The sequence below is a fragment of the Rhinoderma darwinii genome, chromosome 8 (assembly GCF_050947455.1).
Source record: "Rhinoderma darwinii isolate aRhiDar2 chromosome 8, aRhiDar2.hap1, whole genome shotgun sequence".
In the NCBI taxonomy this organism is placed as follows: Eukaryota; Metazoa; Chordata; class Amphibia; order Anura; family Rhinodermatidae; genus Rhinoderma; species Rhinoderma darwinii.
Window position 1 is genome coordinate 5912408 of NC_134694.1, and position 23234 is coordinate 5935641.

General features: G+C 45.2%; 1 protein-coding gene across 2 annotated transcripts in view; it reads left to right on the forward strand.

The window, feature by feature from the left end:
• Positions 1–362: 362 nt before the first annotated feature.
• Positions 363–23234, forward strand: part of CCDC180 (coiled-coil domain containing 180) — a 32682-nt gene continuing 9810 nt past the window's right edge. Inside the window, exons 1-25 of one of the 2 annotated variants that reach the window (XM_075834766.1) lie at positions 363–494; positions 2399–2516; positions 3832–4022; positions 4115–4203; positions 6593–6702; positions 6783–6911; positions 7421–7531; positions 9804–9899; positions 10210–10373; positions 10449–10568; positions 10947–11026; positions 11146–11234; positions 12054–12176; positions 12272–12445; positions 12717–12832; positions 14090–14216; positions 14308–14652; positions 15109–15311; positions 15381–15556; positions 18400–18580; positions 19957–20103; positions 20950–21094; positions 21413–21529; positions 22025–22123; positions 23117–23203. In XM_075834766.1, coding sequence (XP_075690881.1) covers positions 2448–2516; positions 3832–4022; positions 4115–4203; positions 6593–6702; positions 6783–6911; positions 7421–7531; positions 9804–9899; positions 10210–10373; positions 10449–10568; positions 10947–11026; positions 11146–11234; positions 12054–12176; positions 12272–12445; positions 12717–12832; positions 14090–14216; positions 14308–14652; positions 15109–15311; positions 15381–15556; positions 18400–18580; positions 19957–20103; positions 20950–21094; positions 21413–21529; positions 22025–22123; positions 23117–23203 — 3288 coding nt within the window. In that variant the 5' untranslated portion in view covers positions 363–494; positions 2399–2447. The remainder of the gene's footprint in view (positions 495–2398; positions 2517–3831; positions 4023–4114; positions 4204–6592; positions 6703–6782; positions 6912–7420; positions 7532–9803; positions 9900–10209; positions 10374–10448; positions 10569–10946; positions 11027–11145; positions 11235–12053; positions 12177–12271; positions 12446–12716; positions 12833–14089; positions 14217–14307; positions 14653–15108; positions 15312–15380; positions 15557–18399; positions 18581–19956; positions 20104–20949; positions 21095–21412; positions 21530–22024; positions 22124–23116; positions 23204–23234) is intronic. The other variant, XM_075834767.1, reaches the window with a different exon arrangement.

The window sequence follows — 23234 nt, forward strand, 5'->3', positions numbered from 1 at the left end:
ATACAGCCCCCTGTAGCCTAGGTAACGCCATACAGCCCCCCCTGTAGCCTAGGTAACGCCATACAGCCCCCCCTGTAGCCTAGGTAACGCCATACAGCCCCCCCTGTAGCCTAGGTAACGCCATACAGCCCCCCCTGTAGGTAACTCCTACAGCCCCCTTCATGTTGCGGGCCCCGTAGCAGCCACTATGGCGGTAGTTAGGCCACTGATTGTAACGTTCAGTGATAATTCCAATGAGGAAACCGTCCGCACTGCTGTGGCCGCCTCATACATGCAAAGCTCCGAGTGGTCAGGAGAGGGCGCTCTGAAATATACAGCGAACTCCCATCCACCTCTTCACGGAAAGCCCCGCCCCGAAATAGTGACCCGCCCTGTATGTAAACGAGTGGAGTTATCGGCCAATTCCCGCGATATTTCCGTCCGGTTTCCTTGGTTACCCGAAGCTTCAGCACACTGTCCTGTACGATATGACGGGATGAACGTTCTGGGGACAGGTGAGGGGTGTGCTGGGTCGGGGGACAGGTGAAGGGGTGTGCTGGGTCCGGTGCACAGGTGAGGGACTCTGCTAGGTCCGTCCCGGGGTTTAAGGACGTGAGTGATGGAAACTTTGTTGACAGGCAGAACAGACAGAGGGAGGAAGGATGTGTGCAGTAATAAATGTCCAATCACACCTGTGTCCCGGACGTACCGGCTACTTCCGATCATCTGTATGTGAGACCTAAAGTCACGTGACACAATTTTATTTTCTTCACGGTCGGTTGGGGCTTCACAGATGATATTTTTTCTCTCCAAAAGCCTAATAAACGCGGTGCATGGAGGCCTTGTAGTCGCCTATAGGAACGCACTGGGCGGAGTCTCAACTGTAACCTGCAGGCAGAGCCATAACGAGCTACAGTAATGCATGGGGCGGAGCCATAGTCGTAGCCTAACTGACCCTTCTAGATCTAGACCATAGGAACGCACTGGGCGGAGTCTCAACCGTAACGATCTGGGCGGGGCCATAGTTGTACCTGTCGTAGGAACACACTAGTCCTATCCATGACCGTAGCTTGTTGGACTGCAGTGGGAGGAGCTATAGCTGTAGCCTATAGTAATGCACTGGGCGGAGCCACAGCCTTTTGGACCACATAGGGTTTAGACAAATCTGAGGCTCATAGAAACACACTGGGCGGTCCAATAGGTGTGACCTATTAAAATGAACTGTGTGGAGCTGTAGCCTATCGCAGCACACCGGCGGGAGTCACAGTGGTGGGTCAGGGGAGAGGGTGCGCTGGGTCGGGGGCACCCGTAGCCTATAGGAATCCTCTGGTGTGAGTCACCGCGGTGGTACCTTGGAACGCACAAGGTGGAGTCAAAGCTCAGGCTCCTATTGGGATGGAGTGAATATTGATCCGCAAGGTTACGGACACCGGCATTGCCTTGGATCCAACTTTCTTCTGCCTCCTCCGTCACTGCAATGTCACTGTCGAGATGTACAAACGTTCACTTTTTAGTGATGGCGGCTCGCCACCGCGTCCCACTAAGATGGAAAACAACCCCTCCTCCCACCTTGTCCCTCCGGATTTCAAGGGTCAATGACCTCATTCACATCGTCTCTCACTGACTCGCATGATAAATTCTACCAAACAGGGAAATCCTCCGAGAAACCAGCCCCTCCCTGGAGGTTCTTTGCTCTGCTGTGGCCTCTATTATAACATCGCAACTCCCAAAGAATTTTATTTTTCTTATTTCTCTCCTCTTCTTTCTCTCTTCTCCTTCTCATGTATTTTGCACTCAAGTCTACATAATCTACACTGTATGTTTATATTCTCACATCTTGCACTTATAGAGGGGTCTGCGCCACCGAAAGTGCCTTCTATACCCTGCAAAATTGTTCATTGTATACATTTTTTGTGATTTTGTATCTTTTTTTTTCCCTGTAAAATGTGACTTTTTGGTCGCAAAAATAAAGAATTTCAAAAAAATCTCAGGCTCATAGGAACACACTGGTTGAAGCGATCGCTGTGGCCCATAAATAAGGGCTCGTCCACACGTAGCGGAATTGCTGCGTATTTTGAATTGTGGATGGAAAATACACAGCAGATACCGTAGCAGCAAAGTGGGTGAGATTTAACAAATCTCCTCCACACGCTGCGTAAGATTTCCGACCAGAAATTGAGCCATGGCAGTGACCCATAGGGTAGATTGAAAACTATGGCCCATAGGAGGGCGCCGTTTGGAACCACAGCTGAGTTTCATAGAAGAGTGAATTTAGGACTGAAATGTTGAGGGTACGTCAGTGGCCCGGTAACTTCTTCATAGTGGTCCTAGGTGATCTTGAGGTGGAGACTGATAAATATCCGGTTCTCGGTGCGGAGAGTTTCTATGATGCGATTTACTATCTATTTATATTTCCAAGATGGCGGAAGATGATGCGTTACGTGGTCTGGGACTACTGAATTGATGTCATGGCTCTTGTCGGAGAAGTCCATGTTGTTCCCAGTGGTAAGGTCTACAGACAGATCTTCGATGCAGAGGTGAGGACACGTACCAGCCTGGTCACCGTTACCTCTGCAATCCTTGTTCTCCTCCTAATGATGTCATCAATATTAAAGTCCCGCAAAACCCCTTCCCGCACCATGACGTATTTGTACAATGTGGTGCGGGGGGGAAGGCTCACATGGCTGAGATACATCTGACACCTTGCACTCACAGCTGGGATCGGAGAGAACTCCAATCCCAGCTGTTTAACCACTTAGATGCCGCTAGATAAAGGGGAGGACCCCATTTGTTACTCTATTGCCCACCCTCAAAAGCTCCCAACAATAATGGAATAAAAAGTGATCAAAATGTCACATGTACCCCAAAATGTTACCAATAAAAACGACCCACCCACCGTCCCGTAACCCTGACAACGACCCATTGACGGAAAAATCTAAAGTTATGGCTCTTGAATATTGAAACAATGCTTTTTTTTTGTAGTAAATCATTAAAAAAACACGATATAAATGTAAAACCCGGAATATTGGCGCGCAGAATAAAGTTAACCTGTCGCGCGGTCAACGCCGTGAAAACAAAAACTCAATGAAGGAATCGGTTGTTTGTTTCTTTTTTTTTATCTTCTATTCCACCCCACAAAGAATCTCTCTTTTTTGTTTTTTAGCAAGTTTTTTATGGTACAATAAATGAGGCTGTTAAAAACCACCGCTTGTCCCGCAAAAAACAAGCCCTCATACGACTATGTAGACCCGAAAAATTAAAACTGTTATGGCCGTTCAAATGCAAAAAAAGAAAAAAAATGGCTGCTTCCTAAGGGGCTCCGTCAGGTGGGATGTTGATGTGGACGGTTATTTAAATCCACACAAAATCTCTGACAACACTGCACCTGACAGAAATGAGAAGGGGACAAAAATCCTCAGTCTGTCAGTGGTGCAGCCTCAGGCTTTGGGCCTATAATCGATCAGATCTCAGCCTCTACAAAGCAGTGACACCCAGGGCGTAGCTTGAAGCTCTTGGGCCTTAGTGGGAAAAGCTGTGCAAAGATCCATCCCGTAACGGGCCACAAATTTGGATTTCGCCACGTGCTGGCCCCTTCCTCTATAGAGTCTATATCATATATAATATCCAGTATTTATCAGTGTGCAAATATCGTGATCCCGTGTTATGTTTCCACACCACCCGCATTTAGCGCGGTTCCTTTGGGGGATCCTAGGCGTTGTCTGCTGCCATCTTGCATATAGCTACACCACAGACCGGCACCGTACGTCTGATTTTAGACCTGCCTGGCGCAGTGTGAGTTCCTAAATTAGCTAGACTTACTTGTTAAGCCTTTGTTCTGTTATGTTGTTACAGGTGCAGCTGGTCCGGTCCCTTGGAGAGGCGCGGGCTCGTGGGGCCCAGCATGGAGGAGGCTTTGATAGCGGAAAGATCCCCCTGATCAGGGATGAGGACGCACGCTCTGCAGGACTGTTATCCCCTCGCCAGCGTCGGTGGGTGGAGAGCATGCCCTATGACGGCTTCACTGAGAACCCGGCTGTATACCGGTGAGTAGATTGTGTGCTATTATCTGCGTATACAGTCATTCCAGTATAATTGTATATATACTATTCTCCTCCAATCTATGATTTCCCTTCAGGGACAAAACAACTAAAGCTCTTCAGAAAACTCGGGACAGCGAAGACTTGACGGCAGCTCGAGAAGTGCGAGGCCTTTGTGATGTCATCGGTAATTTTATATCTTCTCTTCTGGGTTTGCAGACGTCCTACATGTCGTTTATATAAATGTATTACTGTTTTGGCGGGTTAGGACACTTTCACATGTAGCGGTTGTAGTGATGCGGTAGAAAGCCGCTGCCCTGTTATCTCAAAGGCAAATACATGTCGGATCACAGCTGCCGAGTTCACGCGGGGCGGATACGCTGCGTAACCGGACGCAGCATATCCACTCTGTGCTCCACTGCGAATTCCGGGGCAAAAACCACATCAAACTGTGGTGCAGTTTTTCACTCGGAATGTACGCCGCGGAAAACTGCAGCACTGACCGGCTTCCTAGCAGGCCTGCCTCCTGGGATGCCGTTTCATCACAAGAGACCGCGGCGGTCACATTGGATGAAGCGTTATCTCAGGAGGCCGGTCCTCTGATGCCATCCAGGCTGACCTCCTGGGATGATGTTTTATCCCATGTGACCGCTGCAACAGCCTGTGATTGGCTGCAGCGGTCACATGGGATGACGTTTTATCCCAGGAGGCCGGCCTGGAGGAATGAACACAGACTCCTGGGTAAGTATAAGGTGTTTTTTATTCTGTTTTGCGGTGGAATCGCTGCAAACCTGCCGCAAAAAAAACGCAACAACTGATATTAGTTGCAATGGGGAAAACCCGCAACAAATAAGCAGCGTTCACGCAAATACAATTGACATGCTGTGGAATAAACTTCCGCACCGCAGATCAATTTCTGAGCTTTTTTTGCTTTCAGTATTTACGCAGCGTGTGGAGGAGACTTGTTTGATCTCACCCACTTTGCTGCTACTGTATTTCCTGCGGATTATCCGCAAAGAATTCCGTTGCGGAAAATCCGCAGTATTTACGCAGCGTGTGAACTGACCCTTAAAGGGGTTCTCCCATCAGGACTACACCTGTTCATATGCCCTACTAGGGCGTATAGACGTCCCTCAGGGGGGTGCCACGCTTCGAACACCCTTCATGTTCCAGGACGGACTGCGCATTCTTTAATTACATGGACGGCCATTTGAACATGCAAGTAATGCTACATTGTTCCCCACAGCAGCTTCCCCCAGAAATTACAACTGATCGCCGTACCGGCTTCTTTTTGAAAAGGTGTTGCCTTCACGAGACAAACCGTTTAAGAACCCGCTAATTTGGGCCTTAAGGACACAGCGATTTTTTTTTTATTTTATATATTTTTTTTTTATTTATTTATTTTATTTAATTTTTAATTTTTATTAGTTTTTATTTTATTTTTTATCCCTGAGTTCCAGGAACCATAACCTTTCAATTCTTTAAGCACACACCGATGGCTTCAGGCCTCCCGGCTGAAATTGAAACCCATCAGGCACCCCATAATCTCAGGGGTGCTGTTGGAGTAACAGAGGGATCCCCCCTCCCTCTGTCTAATCACTTTGATGCAACGATTGCTGTTGACTGCGGCATCTGAGAGGGGTTAATCACCCGGGCTCGGAGTCCCCTTCTATCCCGGCTTTCGCAGCAGAGTGTGCGCTGTAATACACAGCTGCCGCCCACTACGGATGATGTTGGCATAGCTCCTGTGCCCGCACCATCCCTGTGCGTTCATTTACAGCTCGCGCTTCTATCTACTTCGTGCCGCTGCTGTAAATGTAAGTTTATTACTAAGGGTCTTAAAGAAAGTTCTAGAAAAATCCACTTCTCTGCTGCTGCTCTGCCTGTCCGTCCGTTTTCTCTGTAGTTCTGCCATTCTACAGGTTCCCTATGAGCAATTCTATAGGTATCTCACAGACTGGGGGGATGTGGGCGCTACCATCCCCTGGATTGAGGGGGGCACAGAAATAAGTTGCTGAGATGCTAATAATATTTCTAGTTGCTTTATGTAGAATTGTTATGACTGCAGCCGGGACTAAAAGATTTCAAGCTTTTTATACGCTATTTTCCTTAAAGGGGTTTTTCCCACAATTATTATTGATCACCTATCCACAGGATAGGTGATCAATATCTGATCGGTGAGGGTGCAACCACTGGGACCCCCATCGATCAGGAGAATGGGCTTACCCTGCCGTTCCTGAGAGCCCCATAGGAACGGAGCGGTAGTACGCATGCTCCACCACCGCTCCATTCATTTCTATGTGAGCGCTATCTTCATCAGCCCCATAGAAATGATCGGAGCGGCACGGTAAGCCCATTCTCGTAATCGGCGGGGGTTCCAGCGGTCGGACTCCACCACCGCTCAGATATGGATCACTGTGGATAGGTGGTAAATAATAATTGTCGGAGAACTCCTTTTAGTGATTTATCAAACACAGAAGTTTGATGATTTTAGGTTATTTTTTTAAAATCTATTTGTAATATTTTATTTATATTTCTAATATTTTTTTAATCTATTTTTTTTTAATCTATTTCAGTTGCTGAGAAGGCGGACAGTGGAGTCCTGCAGCGGATCACCTCCCACCGACAAGAGCGGCATGATGCGGCCGTGTCCGCCCTGCAGAAGGAACTAGCAGACGTTAGTAGGGTAAGGACGAGGCTCAGGCCAGCGCTTGTTAGACCTCAGTCTGTCCTGTGTTTCCATCTTCTATCATTTTTTGCTATCAGGATATGGAGAGTTTGGTTATGGAGGCCGGAAAGAGTCTCCAGGGAAACATCTGTGCGTCCGATAAAAGGACTGACCTATTATTCCAGAAGTATGAAGAGGGGACCGTCAATGCAAACTTCACAATGACTGTAAGTGTCTGCAAGTCCTATACGTGAAAGATTATTAGTCTCAAGACCGCTTCAGATGATCCTTATACTGGCAAGGGACCTCCAGTCTTATGTAAGCAAAGCTAAATCCATGGTTCATAAAAAAAATTACACATTTTTAATATACTTTGTTTAAAATGCTGCCCATTTTCAAGATCTCTGCTTGCTTTCAGCGAATGGGAACATTCTTCTTTACATTCAGAGACTGAAACCCGTCCTGTGCATTACCAACCAACGTATGTGCAAGGCTCGTGACAGTGGATCTTGTAACAAACCTGAAGCTGCGTCCGTTAGACATGATCGGGACAGGTCTTCAGGTTCTTCATAACAATATGTATTGTTCAATTCACTGACCCCAAGCAGACGTATTGAAATGAATAGGACTTTTTTTTTTCATTCTGATCAGAATCACATTTTAGAAGATACTCCTAGTTTGCAAGTTTTTCTTTTTTTCTTTTTAGTAAAGACAAATGATGTATTTCTCCATGTAGGCTCTCAATGACCTCTGGGATTTGGTGGTTAAGGAATCCACGCACAGGAAAGAAAACATAAGAGACAAAGAGAAGACCATGTTAGAAGTGGAGGAAAAACGAGCAGATCGGGTAGGTTGGGATAATATAGGGCAAGGGCTGGAAAGTATTGGAGACCTATGGAGCCCCTTAGACCTTCCCAGAAGCCAATTGGGTTGTCCAGTTTGGGGGCTGTTTGTTTATACTGATCACATATCCACAGATCGGCTGTTCCGACTTCCTCCGGACAGAAGGTATACAGTGTTCGGTGCCAGAAGCAGAATACTCCGACTACTACATAGCGGCCATCCTGGGCTACTGCAACTATGCTCCTTTTCACTTGAATAGATGCAGAGCTGCAGTACTGTACACAGCTGCTATACAGTGACCGGAGCTTTCTGGCGCCAACCCCTGCATAGCTTCTGGTAGCCGGAACAGCTGATCGGTGGGGGTTCCGGGTGTGGTACCCCCCCCCACCGTTCCTATACTGATGACCTTCAGCAGTATAAAAAAACAGCCCCCAAACTGGACAACCCCTTTAAGCAACATCTACAAACATAAATAAGGAACAACCCAAAACTTGTGGTATCATCAGCAGATTTCCAGACGCCTGGGCTACCCGGGTCGTGGCATTTGTCTGTCCTCCTAAATCCATAGGGTAGGAACACAGGCGGCGTATCCGCCCTGAACACTGCAAGGAATGCCGCCTGAAAAAACCGCACCACACCATGCTGCGTTTTTTCAGGCCGAAAGCCGCGCCGGAAAAAAACAAACGTTCATATTTACTCCTTCCCTCTTCTCGCGTAGTTCGGCCTCCTGGGGTGACGTTGCAGACCATGTGACAGCTGCAGTCTGTGATTGGCTGGAGCGGTCACATGGGATTCAACGTCATCCCAAAAGGCTGGACTGGAAAAGAAACGGAACTATAATTATTTTATTTTTTATCTTTAATTTGCGATTTTTGCGGCTGAAGCGGTGCGATTTCCCCCCGCAAATGTCGCAACACACACTACTTTGTTGCGGGTTTAAGCACCTCATTGTACTCAATGGGGGAAACCCGCAGCACAAGAGCAGCGATTCCGCAGCAATAATTGACATTCTCCGGCTAAAGAAACCACCACCGCAGGTCCATTTATGTGCGTTTTTCGGCAGATTTTTTTATTTTTATGCTGTGTGGGGATGAGATTTGTTGAAATGTCCCCCACTCTGCTGCGACTGTGTTACGCTGCGGAAAATCAAGTGCTTACGCCCAGTGTCGTCCTACCCACGCAGTTACAGAAAGACGACTAAGAAAGAAATCTGTGTAGAGAACCATTGCTGTAACGCAGCTGTTTACATATACAGTATTGGTTTAACCCCTTAGTGACCACCAATACGCCTTTTCACGGCAGCCTAGTCTAAGTCCCGTGCAGGCCGGAGCGGGGGCTTGGCTGTCTGAAAAAACAGCCGGGCTCCTGCTCCAACGGTAGAGAGAGAAGTTTACTTAGCTCGGCCGTTTAACCCCTTAAATGCTGCGGTGAATAGCGACCACGGTGTTTAAGACCCACTCTCACCCATTGGCGGCCCACAAATTCAATCACGAGCCTCCGACGGGGTGCCATGGGAGCCGGGGGCCTAACAAAGGCCCCCAGGCCTGCCCTGGCTATATGCCTATTAGGCACGTCCTGTCGGCCTGTCAGATTTACACTATACTGAGTATACCAAAGCATTATAGCAGTGATCTTGATCGCATAGTGAAGTCCCCCTAGTGGGACTAAAAAATAACTAAAGAAGTGTAAATAAAAGTACACATAAAAGGTATCGACGCGACCGTAATGACCCAAACAAAAAAGTTTACAATTTAATTTAAACCGCAAGGTGAACGCAGTAAAAAAAAAAACCCGCAAAAAACGATGGCGGAATTGCTATTTTTTTCAATTGCCCCCGAATAAAGTCATAATAAAAGTTAATTAATAAGTTCCATGTACCCCACAAAAGTACCAACGAAGACTACGTATCGTCCCACAAAAAACAAGCCCTCCTATCGCTACATTGACGGAAAAATAAGAAAATTACGTCTCTTGGAAAGCGACGATGCAAAAACAAATAATTTTACTTCAAAAGTGTTTTTATTGTGCAAAAGTCGTAAAACATAAAAAAAACCTCTACAAATGTGGTATCGCCGTAATCGTACCGACCCATAGAATAAAGGTAATGGGTTATTTACGGCGAATGGCGTAAATTGAAAACAAATAGAACAATGCCTGATCATTAGGGCTTAAAATAGGCCGGTCACTAAGGGGTTCAATTGCTGCACCCCTTACTGGACTCTTTGTCCCCCCCCCCCAACTCTGCTGATAATTGTCACGGTTTCCATTCATTGCAGATTGCAGGAGTACTGGAGAAGTTCACTACGCTGATGAGAGAGATTTGCTTTCTCATGCCATCTGATGTGCACAGATTTATACATAAGGAAGCCATGGTAAGTAAAGGGTTAATGAGTCTGAAACATTAAAGGGGTCGGACGCTGCCGTCCGCGGTTTACACCTCTGAACCAGGGGCTGCAGGGGATCTTTGATTCCAGCACTGGGGGTAGGGTCTCAACACAGCAATTTAGGGTATTTTAGTAGAAAGTGCCAAGGCTTTTAATGCAGCAAACATGGCAGATCTTACAATAAAGAACATTCACATTATAGATTTCTCAATGTCTGGCGACTGCCATCACCGTGCGCCGATGTATACGCTTCATTTCCATACTGCTTATATAGGATTCTCTGTTTGCATCCTCATAGATGATCAACCAGGCCGTATTAGCCAACCACCGAGCCATTGCCAAGCTATGCCTAAATCTGATGGAAACCGAACTGAAAAGAGAGGGACTGCAGCGCCTCCGGTGGCAAGATCTGATAAAGGCTTGGAAATGCTATCAAAAAGAAACGATCGTCCAGGAATTCAGGTGAATTGCGCAGATACATCGAAATACAGGACATTCATTCCAAATTCTGAGGCGTAACTTTACGATGCGTTTCAGAGAGTTTGTAAAGCGGGAAATGGATAAAGTCCCAGGAAGAGTGGAAATCGAAGCTGATCGGCTAATGGATCTGTACCGACCTCTCCATGAAAAGAGACTCCAGCTTCTCCGCTCAGTCAGGTACCAGATCACTGGAGGAGCCGAGAACCAAACTAACTGTGCGGTGATGTTGAGGGTTTATGATAGGAATATTACACCGCTAGAACGCCAGGTAGAAGTGGCCGGCAATAACCTTTGTATATGGATATCGATTACGCTATAGATGCTCATTGATTTCAATGCAGTGAACGCCGCCAGGGCTCAATTGGACAAGGAACGCCAGACCCCTTTTTTTTTTTTTTTCACAGACTCCCACCAGTGTCCGCCTTACAGACCTATCCGACCGTTGTAAAACGGGAGTACCCCTTTAATTATTCCTACCATGAACACACTGACTAAAGTTTTTTGTCAATTTGTCTACAGAAATGGTTCATGTAACCAAATGTTTTATTTTCACAGTGATTTGGTCCCTCCGACTTGCACTAAACCAGCAGTGAGTGAGTGGCACGATTCGCTCCTGGCCCTAAACGAGCAGATAGGTCAGCGGCATCATTAAATCCACTGTATTATTTGATCCCTGTTATGTGAATGTGACAAGTTTACTAATGACTATATGTGACTGTACTGATCAATAGGTCCCCCCATTGTCTCCCTGCAGACTATGCGAGCTCACAATTCTCAGACAAACTCCGTAACCTTCAAGATGATGTGATCCGAAGATGTATAAGTGAATCGGAGAAGAGTCAGGTAAGCGCCGCTGTGCGTTTTTTAGGATTCAAATACGTTTATTTTATAGGACCAGCCAGTTGCAGGTGCCTTCTAAATTCTCTCCATGTTCCCGTGTTATCGATACATCCAGAAAAGATGATGTGTACATTACTGTAATGATTTGTTCTGACTATATGAAGGATTGTACACGTATATCGGACCAGACCTATATGGGACAATTCAGTCCGGAATACGGCACCCCAGGAATAATGCTGGCGGGGGACCGGTAGTCTAGTTGCACAGTCTTCTTTGATGGCGATAACTATAACTGGCCGTAACTACTGCTACATCGATTACATAGAGTACAGCGGGGTCGGTCACATGACGAGTCGTATTGTCATCAAAGATGGCTGTGCAACTAGACTACCGGTCCCCCGGCAGCGCTATAAGAATCCATGAAAATCGAAGAATCAACGCAACGGGGGACCGGAATGTATATTGGCGAGTGTACTCACATATTGCTAATCATTTTTGGTCCCCACATAACCCCTTTTTTAATCTGTATGTAATGAACTCCCCCTAGTGGCTGCTGCAGGTATTTGCTATGACAGTGCCACAACAAGTAGGGGAAGCAGTACAGTACTATGCCCACTACCACCACAGTCCCTATTGTAGTTGCATGGCGACACCACTGGGCTGTATCAGAAATAGAACTTGCTTTGAAGTTTTCTCGTCATTGCGGATCTACAATGAGATAATACAAAATCATTCTCCATGTTGCAGAATCTTGTAGTCCTGAGTATGGCCGGCTGTGGAGACCATGACGTAGGTGAACGGGTTTTGTGTTTTCTTTTCCAGGCACCGTTAATAGAGATGAACATTTGCAATAAGGAAGAGGCGGCGATGATTCTGACCAAGGAACGATCGCCGTTTATTGAACACTTCCAGGTGGAACGCCAGAAAAAACATCAGATATTGAATGTAAATATTCCGACGTCAATCTGTCTGTGATCGGCCGTTCTGCCTCTTGTTCTCCGACTTTTTTAACAATAATTATTTTTCTATTAAAATTGAAGGAATCGCTAGATGCGGTATCAAAGAAAACGGCAGCGCATATTAACATGTTATTTAAATTCGCCAAAAAATCCGTTCACTTCTGGGACGTCTTGCAAATCAAACTCTCCCAACAAGAAGAGATCCTGCAAAAAAACGTAGACGGCTGTCGTCAGAGGCACGACGCGGAAAACCAGGTTTGGATGCTGCTAATAATTTATATAACTTCTAACTTGTCTTTTACCTCCGCTCTTTTTTTAATGTGATTTTTATTTAATTTTTTTTAAAAAAAAATTTCATGATTTTTTTTTTATTTTTTTATTGGGATTTTTTTTTAATTTTTTTTATTTTTTTGCTTTTAAATTATTTGCTTTGGGTGTAAAATGAAAAATGAGTCTCATAATATACATTAACAATATGCAATAAACTAAAGATCCCTTCTTGCTGATTCTCTTCTTTCTTTTTTAGGCAAAAGAAGCCGATCTGGACGTAATTCTGGACGCGCTGCGGCAGGGGAGTGCGGTGGAACAGCTCCGTGTTTTTATGAGCAAGGCACAGGCTGCGTTGCTTGACATCAGATCTGGGTAGGTGTTGTGTTTCCGGTCAGCACGTGTGTATGAACGCAGTCATTATCCAGCATAGAAACCTGTCCCTCAGCTGCTTGTCAAAAACTTGTGGATGTCTCTGACCGGTGGCGAAGCGTTCAGGCGTTCACGAGTCATGTCAGGAGAGAGTCGGGGGTCCGTGAACACTTGACCCCCAACCCTCTCCTGACACTACTCTTGTGATATTTCTAAAAGATAACTTTATGTTTATTTCCCCCTTTAACCCTTTAGTGACCAGCCTATTTTGGGCCTTCATGACGACGCGTTTTTCTCAGGTTTTCGATCGTCTCATTTCAAAAGCCATAACTTTTTTTTACAATTTTTTTTTTTTTGTTAACCGTGTGAGAGCCTGTTATTTGCCATACAAGTTGTATTTTTTTTTTTAATGGCAACATTTTGGGGTACATATAAATTATTGATTAACTTTTGAGGGGTAATGGGGGAAAAATGTGAAACTTTCCTAACACTTCGCCTTTTCTTTTTTGCATTTTAAATTGACGCCGTTTACCGTTTTTTTATGTTTTACTTCTTTTACACAATAAAACCACTTTTAATATAAAAATATTTTGGTTTTTGTGTGGGCATATTCTAGGAATTCTAACTTTTTTTTCTTCTTTTTTTTTTTTCCGCTGATGCAGCTGTAGGACGGCTTACTTTTTGTGGGACTTCACTATATGATTATTTGATCTATTTTATAATGGACTGCAATACTTGCATATGCCTTTGGCAGGGCCATATAGGCATTCACTGCAGGCAGACCTGGGGGGGCCTTGTGAGTCCATCGGCTGCCATAAAAACCATCGGCAACACACAATTGCGCTGCGGGTGTGCGGATAGGGTGACAGGGAGCACCCTCCCTCTGAAACACTTCGATTCTGCAGCCATCCGCAGGCTACTAAGGTGTTAAACGGGAGGGTTTGAAGAAAGATTCGATCCCACCCGAGCAGGAACCTGACTCTGTATAGACAGCCCAACACCCGCTGTAGCTGGCACGGGAAAAGGTGGCGCTGTGGCATTAGTACCGTTAATGACCGCCGTGAAAACACGTATTGGCGGTCATTAAACGGTTCAATATGATATTTAGGGTATTTTAAGCTTTGACTGCTGAAATGACACTGACCTGTGCAGTAAAACACTTCCGATCTGACACCTCCAGTACAAGACGCTCACACACACGATCTACACAAACTGTTATCGCTCGCAACAATATAATATAATAATTCCTTCACTGAACAGATACAAGAAATGTCATCACGATCAAGTCCGCATCATTGAATCGTATCCTTCCCTGGTGCGGGGGGAATTATTGGCTTACAGTGGATCAGTCAGCAAATTCTTCCACGTAAAAGAAATCTATGGAAAGGTAAGGTCAATGTTTTTTAGAAATTCATGTAAAAGTCCCACATTGCCTGAGCCTGACGGAAAAACCGTTTTTAATTATTTTCTTTGCAAAGGACTTGCCGTCAAATACTGCAACATCTGAAGGGATGGCGGTCATAAGCCCAGACCCCATATCCAGTGACCCTATAACGACTTCATATGAAGGAGCTCCAATAGAAAAACCTACAGCGTCCTCGCATCCCGCAGACGAGTCCTCCCGGGATCACACCGCGGAGGACGAAGGTGTCAATATTCTCCAGCGCCCTGAGATTGAGACCACAGGTGATCGTGATGGGGGAAATACAGTTGTTCAGGACTCATCACAGCAGAGCTATGAAGACCCCGCTGAAGACACCCCCATATCGGAGCCACTGCCCCAGCCGGTTTCTGAAAGAACAGCAACTACTGCACAGCACGAGGTAGGTAAAGGCTTCACTAGTGGAATCTCGTGCTGGGGATCTCCACATATAATGTTGATTTTAGTTTTGGTTTTTTTTTAACTACTCTTAAAATCATGTTTTGTTCTCTAGTCACATCCAAAGCAGCGTTTAGAATTTTGGTTGCTTGTTCGCACTCCGGCTGCATTACCTCACTTCTCTTTATTCATCCTGCCGGTTCAGTGTCTGGGGGTGCATTGTGGAGGATGAAGGCACAACAGAAAAAAAACAAAAATCTAGATTTCCCACAATCCACTTTACATGATTTTTTTTTTTTTCAGGATTATTGAACCAAAATAAAGGATTGCACATTTTGCATTTTTAGTTGATTTTAAAGGGAATCTCCAATAAAAAAAATTAATTAATTTTCCCGTTGTATTTATGAGTCGGGGGTCTCTTTAGACTTCCTAATAAATAGATCATTCTCGCACTTTTTAGAATACGTCCTCCATAGAGGAATCCCTTGTGATAAGTGAAACTTTCACAACCTCCAAACAGAATACATACACCGTGCTAAAGCCGTCCACGGAAGATCAGCCGGATCGTGTGTTCTTCACGGAGGCCGTAATAGAGGACGAGGGCCCTTTAACTCTGGACCACATTGTTTTACCAGATGAGATGATTGCAGGACTTAAAAGCAGGTTGGTGCAGGATATTTCTCATATACCGGACTATTATTAGCCGTCTCTTGATAAACTTCTCTCTTTTAGTCTCCGTCTGGGCTTCTTTGAGCATCTTGAGGGCTGGTTTGATGAAACCGTGTCCAATTCACATAGTGTCGTCCTTGCCAAAATGGAAGAGCTGAAATCCGAGTTGGACCTGCGCTGTCACCTGCACCAACCTCGAAGCCAACGCATAATGATGGACATTCACAATGTTAGAGCAGGTACGGCCTGGATCGCTTTATCAGATATCGTGAACACCGTCCAAACGCTTCCTCCTCTCCCTCTACATCTCCACTTTCTACAGACCAAGAGATGCGGCAGGATTATCGCTTATGTCCAACATGGCAACCCTTTATTGTAATCGCTACAATGTAGAGCTGGGTCACGACTAATTGAACATGTAACCTCGATTATGATTATTTAGGACATGCCCCTTTTTCGTGCCACGCCCCTATTTGCATGCCACACCCCCTATTTGCATGCCAAGCCATTGAATTAATATCTATCCCCTGAGCCTGCTGTATACTACTGTATATAATATACCCCTTGACACTGCCCCCCACACAGTATAATGCCCCGTAGCTGTCCTCCACACCTGTATAATGCCCCTATAGTTGCCTCCACGCAGTATAATGCCCCCATAGCGGCCCCCCAAACAGTCTAATGCCCAGATACTGCCTAATTAAAAATATAAACGAAATACTCCCCTAACCTCGTTTCCACGATGAGTGGAGGAGATCCCTCCGCTTCTCCGGTGTGTGCGGAAAGGCACGATGACGTCACTTCATCGCACCTGTCTGTGCCGAGCTGCTTGCCGCCGGTGTCACATAGTGAATGGTGGAGCATGGAGCTAACGGCTGAGGACGCAGATACAGTTGAAACAAGGAAATAACCGGAAAAAAAAACAAAATGCGCAAGGTGACGTCGGTCTTCTACGATGGATTTTGGTTTTGGTTAATTGCCCAGCCCTATTACATTGCATCTAAAATAACAAATAGTTTTAATAAAAAATCTCGTACTGTTCTGTGTCTACAGCTTCCTTGCAGGCCTATTTTTTTTTTAAATCCGTTCAATTTTATTCAATAAACTCCACATTATTACAGGTCATTGTACGTTCTCATACAGTATATAAGCAAATTTCAACAGACCCAATTATTTACATCCAACCAAACATTCCCTTCCCCCCAACTCCCCCTTGTATCCCCCCAGCCGGTCTTCTCAGTACCACTTTTCCAATCCTCTCTCCTTCTCTTCCCCTTTTCCCTTCCCCATCTTACGCCTGCTCTCCGTATGTACCCCCCGTCAGTGGCCCTATACCTGAACCTGTGACCTTAGTGTCATTAGCTCCACAGAAGCATACCCAGATTGATCAATCCACCTAGCCCATTGTTTTTCAAACTTGACCCTGGACCCCCTCTTGGAGTATATCCTATATTCCATCAGAACTTGTGCGTTAAGTGCCCCTATGATTTCTTGTTTTGATGGTGGCTCCGCATCCAGCCAGTGCTTTGCTATTCCTTTCCTAACTTGATACAGTATTTTAGCAATTGCCAACCCTGACATCCTATCCCCCACCAAATCTCCAACATACCCTAGCAGCATTACCACAGGATCCCATGGAATCTGTACCTCAAACACTCTCCCCACTAGCTCCGATATTTCCGTCCACAGACTCCCCAACCTCCCGCATGTCCAGAACATATGAAGGATGTCTGCTTTTTCCTCCGGGCACCTAGGGCACTTGGCATCCGCTCTTAATCCCATTTGTTTCAGCACCCACGGGGTCCTATACACCCTATGTATCAGAAACAACTGCGATCTTCGTTGTGCTACATTAATGGACAAAGTACATGTTGCTGCCAATACCGCCTCCCAGTGGTCTGTTGTAATAGGACCCACATCCCTCTCCCATACCGCTTTCACTGGTGCCATAGGATCCCCCAGATGTTCCACCAATAACCTGCGATAAACCAATGAAATTAATCCTTTTGACGTTACTGCTTTTGCAATATGCTCCAACACCCCCGCGGCATGCATCGTCAGGTCCACACTGACCGCTTGTGTCTGCACAGCGTGCCGAATCTGCAGGTACTGATAGAACATGCGGGAGTCCAGTTGCCTTGCAGGCCTATTTAGTTACAGACGACAAACAATCCCCGTGTATCCTGATCTCACAGGCACACTATTATCAAATATATGTTGGCAAGAAGTAGGGGACAGATAGACTGGAGAATGACTGCAAGATCCGACTTCACAGGGTTTTTTTCTGTAGTCTGTAATCCTTCATTTCTAACTTTTCAGCTTCTTTGTTCTCCGTAGGGATAGTTTCCAATTTTGTAATGAACAGTAGAAAAGGCGGGTAGTAGAAAACAAAAACGCTTAACAAAAAAATATCATATATGACCACTAGATGGCGGTAAAAGCTTTTGCCACCAGTGTAGCTAAACGTTTGACAAACTTCTGACATGTCATAGTGACTTGTCTGAAGTTTGGATTGGTGGGGGTCCGAGTACTGAGACCCTCACCAATCGCTAGAACGAAGCAGCTGAAGGTCTCGTGTGAGCGCTCCGCCGCTTCGTGTCTGTTCCTGCTTTCCGGAAATAAATGTATCGGTGTACGGACTCAATAGAAAGTCTATGAGCTCGCACTCCGATACATCGACTTTCCGGAAAAAGCCGAACAGACACAAAGCGGCTGAGCGCTCACACGAGACCTTCAGCTGCTTCATTCTAGCCATTGGTGGGGGTCTCCGTGCTCGGACCCCCACCAATCCAAACTTCTGACATACATTTAGTTTGTATCCCCCCCTCCCCCCTCCCCCAGCTTGCCTGGATCACCTCCGGGTTCTTTGGTTTCTTTCCACACACCAAACACATAATTGATAGGTTAATTGTCTTCCCACATAATTGGCTATTGTATGTCTGATATGGGGAAATTAGTTATGGAGGCCCAACTGGGGACATGGACTGATGTGAGCGATGACTATCTGTGTACAGCGCCGCTGAACATGTCGGCCCTATAAAACTCCCGCTTTACCTGTCTCTGTGTGTATCTTGTGTTCCAGCTGAGCTGCGCCTCCACTCCGAGCGTGTTGACCGTCACTGTGAGGGAGTTCACCAAGCACTGGGCAACCTGAAGGAAGAAAGCGTCTCGCTCATTGAGAAGATGAAAAAAGAAACTCAAAACTTCCGCAGCAAAATCAGCGGCATGGAAAATACGTTTTTGAACGCCAGGAAATCTGACAGGTGAGCCCTTCTGTATTCTGTAAATGCTGTGAGGCTGCAAAGTGGCGATTATAAAGATCTAGAATATTATAAAGGACAATCGGGAAATTATTTCATAAACTTACTATTCTTTGTCAGCGGCCTTTATATAGCCCAGCAGGGCAATCCGTTAAGTGAACACTAATACAATCACTTGATAAGGAAAATTAAAATACATGCTCCTTGCTCACAAGCAAACGTGCCGACCACATCCTGACCGATTAGAGGTTTACACTTCTATTGATCACGTTGCTGCAGATTTCGTCTTTATTCGCATAGATCACAACTTCAGATTTTGTGCGGCTATTTGCATATCACAAATGAGTCGCTAGACGCGGAAAACCACTATCATCTGAGCGTATCCTGCGGTCATCAGCCTCCGGGCTTATTCAGACAAACGTGATTTTCACGCGCCTCGCATGGACCTATGTTAGTCAATGGGGCCGTTCAGACTGTCAGTGATTTTCACGCATTGTGCGTTTCTCGCGCATCACGCACCCATTGAAGTCAATGGGTGCGTGAAAATCACGCACAGCACACGGAAGCACTACCGTGGGACGAGCGTGATTCGCGCAACAGCAGTAAAAACTATGAATGAAAACAGAAAAGCACCACGTGCTACAAACATACAAACAGAGTGTCATAATGATGGGGGCTGCGCGAAAATCACGGAGCTGTTATGTACCTTTTGCGCACGCAAAACGCACACGCTCATGTGAGTCTGGCCTCATAGATATTACTACATCACTTACAGACACGGCACCATTGGGCTGGAGCCATTCAGCTAATTCAGATTGGGCCATGGATGATATTGGCCAACATCTGCTCATCACTGTATGAGTTTAAACACTATGTACACCTTTTTGAAATCTTTTTTTTTTAATGTTTATCAGTGTGTTTGGTGCAACTGTCTAAATATTTTTTATTTTTCTTTATTAAAAATTATTTTTACTTTTTCAGATACAGCTGCTTTGTATCCTTATACAAAGCAGGTGTATCTTACGCTGAGACCTGAATCCGTCAGGTCCATGGGACGTTATGAACTTAGATTTGATCGGTAACCGTTCGATCATGCGTGTCAGAGACACACAGGACCGCTGGCATTGAACCCGTCCGCTCTGCTGACCTGACAGATACAGGCTTCAGCACTAGATACAGCTGCTCTGTATACAGGATACAAAGCAGCTGTATCTCAAAAATTCAAAATAATTTTTAATAAAAAGTATTTAGAAAGTTGCACCAATCACACTGATGGAACATAGCCTTTAATTGGTTTTCTACTTGTGCACTTTCTGGTAAATCACAAAAACAAATGTGGTTTTGCCTCCAGCTCTATTTTCTGTTGTCTTTCATTTCAGATTAGTCACCCTGAGCAACTCCCTACCCTCCATCTTGGACAGTCACATTAGCGGAGTGCAGACGGCCATGAGGAACTACCGGCAACACGTGGAGGAGATGCTGGGAAAGTTGTGCGACACCAACTCCGATTTCATCAAGTCCTTTCGGTAAATAGACTTTCAATTTCACAGACTAGGAGTGGATTTACCCTGCGGTTGCTGTGTAAGTTTACCGTATACACCAGAAAGTAAGTTTAATGTATCCATAGGCCCTCATTCACCTGATGGAGGCCAAAAAAATCAAGACCACCCTAAAGCGAGACCGCTACAGACTTAAAGATCAACGCAGCTACGCACAAATGGTCTTCATTACCAATCCGAGATCCAGACCAGCAATAGAAGCGACCGCATCCTGCTCAGTACTCCAAAGTTTATTGCGGCCAAAATGTCATACAGATGATGAGCAGCTTTTTTATTACCGTTATTTTTGTAATAATTCTATAGTCCGGTTTAGTTAATTGCTATGATACATTTCTTGGTCGATACACCTTTAAAGACGCAGTGTAAGAACTGATCTTGGAGCTTGAGGAAGACCCAACCAGTGTAATGGGTCGAAACGTTGCTCATCTACTGTATGACATTTTGGGCGCAATAAAGTTGGACTACTGACCAGGATGTTTTTTCTTCTATTGCTGATCTGAACAGGGCCCAAAATATCTGCCCTAACCAAACCCCTCCACCCCATAACCAGAATCACAGGTCATCGTCCTGGTCCTCGTCCTGGTCCTCGTCCTGGTCCTCGTCCTGGTCCTCGTCCTGGTCCTCGTCCTGGTCATCGTCCTGGTCATCGTCCTGGTCATCGTCCTGGTCATCGTCCTGGTCATCGTCCTGGTCACCTCCATCACTTTGGCATTTCTTATTCTTTGGTGTCGCAAACCAGATGATGTCCAATATAAAATGATTACAGTAGAAGTCACTCCGTAGTTTGTAAATAAAATCTGTTTTCGCCCTTAGGTTGTTTTCAGAAGGAGGAAACTTTTCTCCGGACGAAATTGAGATATTTCGCAAGAGTTTGCACAAAGCGTCGGCCATCATTGCATCATTTGAAGGATCCATCATGGTGGATTTGGAGGGACTGGAATCTCAATGCTTAGAGCAGGTAAGTCCGGTTATGTATATATGTGTTTCTATACAGCATCAGGGGACTCCTAGCTTGTTTGTTCATTATTATTGGTTTGTATTTAGTTATATGCATTGACCCTGATTACACTGGGCTGCCCCCTCTCAACCAATCAGATCACTCCTTTAAGTTTTTGGGGTTCAGATTGGAAAATAAAAGAAGTGTTCCGATTGGCTGACGTGAGACTCGGCTGCACTTTTTGCCTGCAATGGTTTGTGTTCATGCAGCCCGGGGACTCCACATTATCTTAATATTACAGAAGCAGGAAAGAGGATTGTAAGGTTTCTTTTTGTTTAGGCCACAGAAGTTGTGAAGAAGTTTGAAGACAAATTCCTTGCAATTACTACGGACATGATATTTCTTGAGAATATTCAGAAACTCCTGACAAATCTGCAGGTCAAGATTAAAGCTCTGGTAAGTGAGAGGGTCATAGAGTGCACGAAAGTTTTTTAAAAGTAGAGTATGCAGAAAAACGTTACATTTTAACCACTTAAATACCAAGCCTGAATTTTTTTTTATATTTTTTTCTTCCCCGCCTTCAAAAAAAAACTTTTTTTTTTTTAACATTTTACTGTTGACCTTGCCGTATGAGGGTTTGTTTTTAAGGCACCATATAATGTACTGGCGGTTAGAGTGAATATACAGTTGGCACCCGCAGCGTATGCAGCGGGCTCAGTCTGTGATCTCGCTCCGTACTTCTGCCACGTTATTACAATTCACATGTATGTCTGTCATGATGGGTTAAGAGGTTGTGATGTCCATGTTTAGACAAAATAGAACTACTTTAACTATAACACCCCTATGGAGAAGAATCTATAAATCTGAACAGATAGAAACAGGTTTTTTTTCTGATTGCAAAACAACATTAGATTGATATTTTCTTCTTTCCACCCTTCTGTTTATTTGTAGGTTGCAAACAGTAATTCTCAGTCTCAGCAGATCAACTCCTGCCTAGAACAGCTCCAGATGAAGACGGACGCCTGCGCATGTCCAAATATTGACCAAGAAGTAAGTTTTTTCAGTTTAGCAGCCAAGTACTATTATACATGGATATCTCTTTAGTCTTTAGGTGTCTTCTAGTTAACTGATGACCTATCCACAGGATAGGTTATCAGTATATGATCGGTGGGGGTCCGACACCCGGACCCCGCACCAATCAGCTGCTCCGGCGGCCTTTCGGGCATCGGATGTCCATGCTGGAAGCAATTGGCTGCGGTCCAGACTAGTGGCCGAGCTGCAGTACTGCAGCTCTGCTCCTTTTCAAGTGAATCGGAGCAGAGCTTCAGTTCTGCAGCACAGCTGCTATGCAGTGTACGGAGCAATATGCTTCCGTCTCCGAAATTTGCATAGACTATATAACATCCAATAGCACGGAGGCAGCTGAAGCATCTGATTGGTGCGGGGCTCGGGTGTCAGACCCCCACCGATCACTATCCTGTGAGTAGGTCATTAGTTGTCTCTATCCAGACAAACCCTTTAATATGTTCATTTACATCCGTACTTGCTCCAGCACAATCCATAGTAGGCTCAATGACCTGTATCAACATCTAAAGCCTACATTCCATCTGAATGACTTATCTCCTCCGATGTTCTGAATGGCGATCCTGCTCATCGGAGAGCGGTGGATCAATGGTGCGAGTGATCTTGTTAGCGGTGCTGACCCAAAATCATTCCAACAGACCCCTTTAAATTAGAGCATCAGTGTGATGCCCTAATAGAGCTGAAAAGAAAGTTGTGTGGAGGCCCATGGTATATCACGGACAGCGATGAGGAAGGAAGCATTAAACCAGGCCCATTGAACTGCCCGTTGGTGGAATGCACAGATGAGCTGAGCGGGGATATTCCTCTCTATTATATCCGTCATTATGACATATGTATACAATACAGGGTTATATTAAGCGGACAACCTGTAATACCGTACATGTGTTTGAGGTAATTTATGCATGTAGAGAACAATGGCTTATCTGTATTAAATGATTGCCCATATTATTCTGGTTATAGGTGGTCCGCAGTGAGGATCTCTATGTGTTCATGAAAGCTGTAATGGAAGAAGTAACCAAGAGAAGCCGGTATCTGTCATGTCTGCTGGTGAGTCAATCAGTTGTATGGGATCTATCTA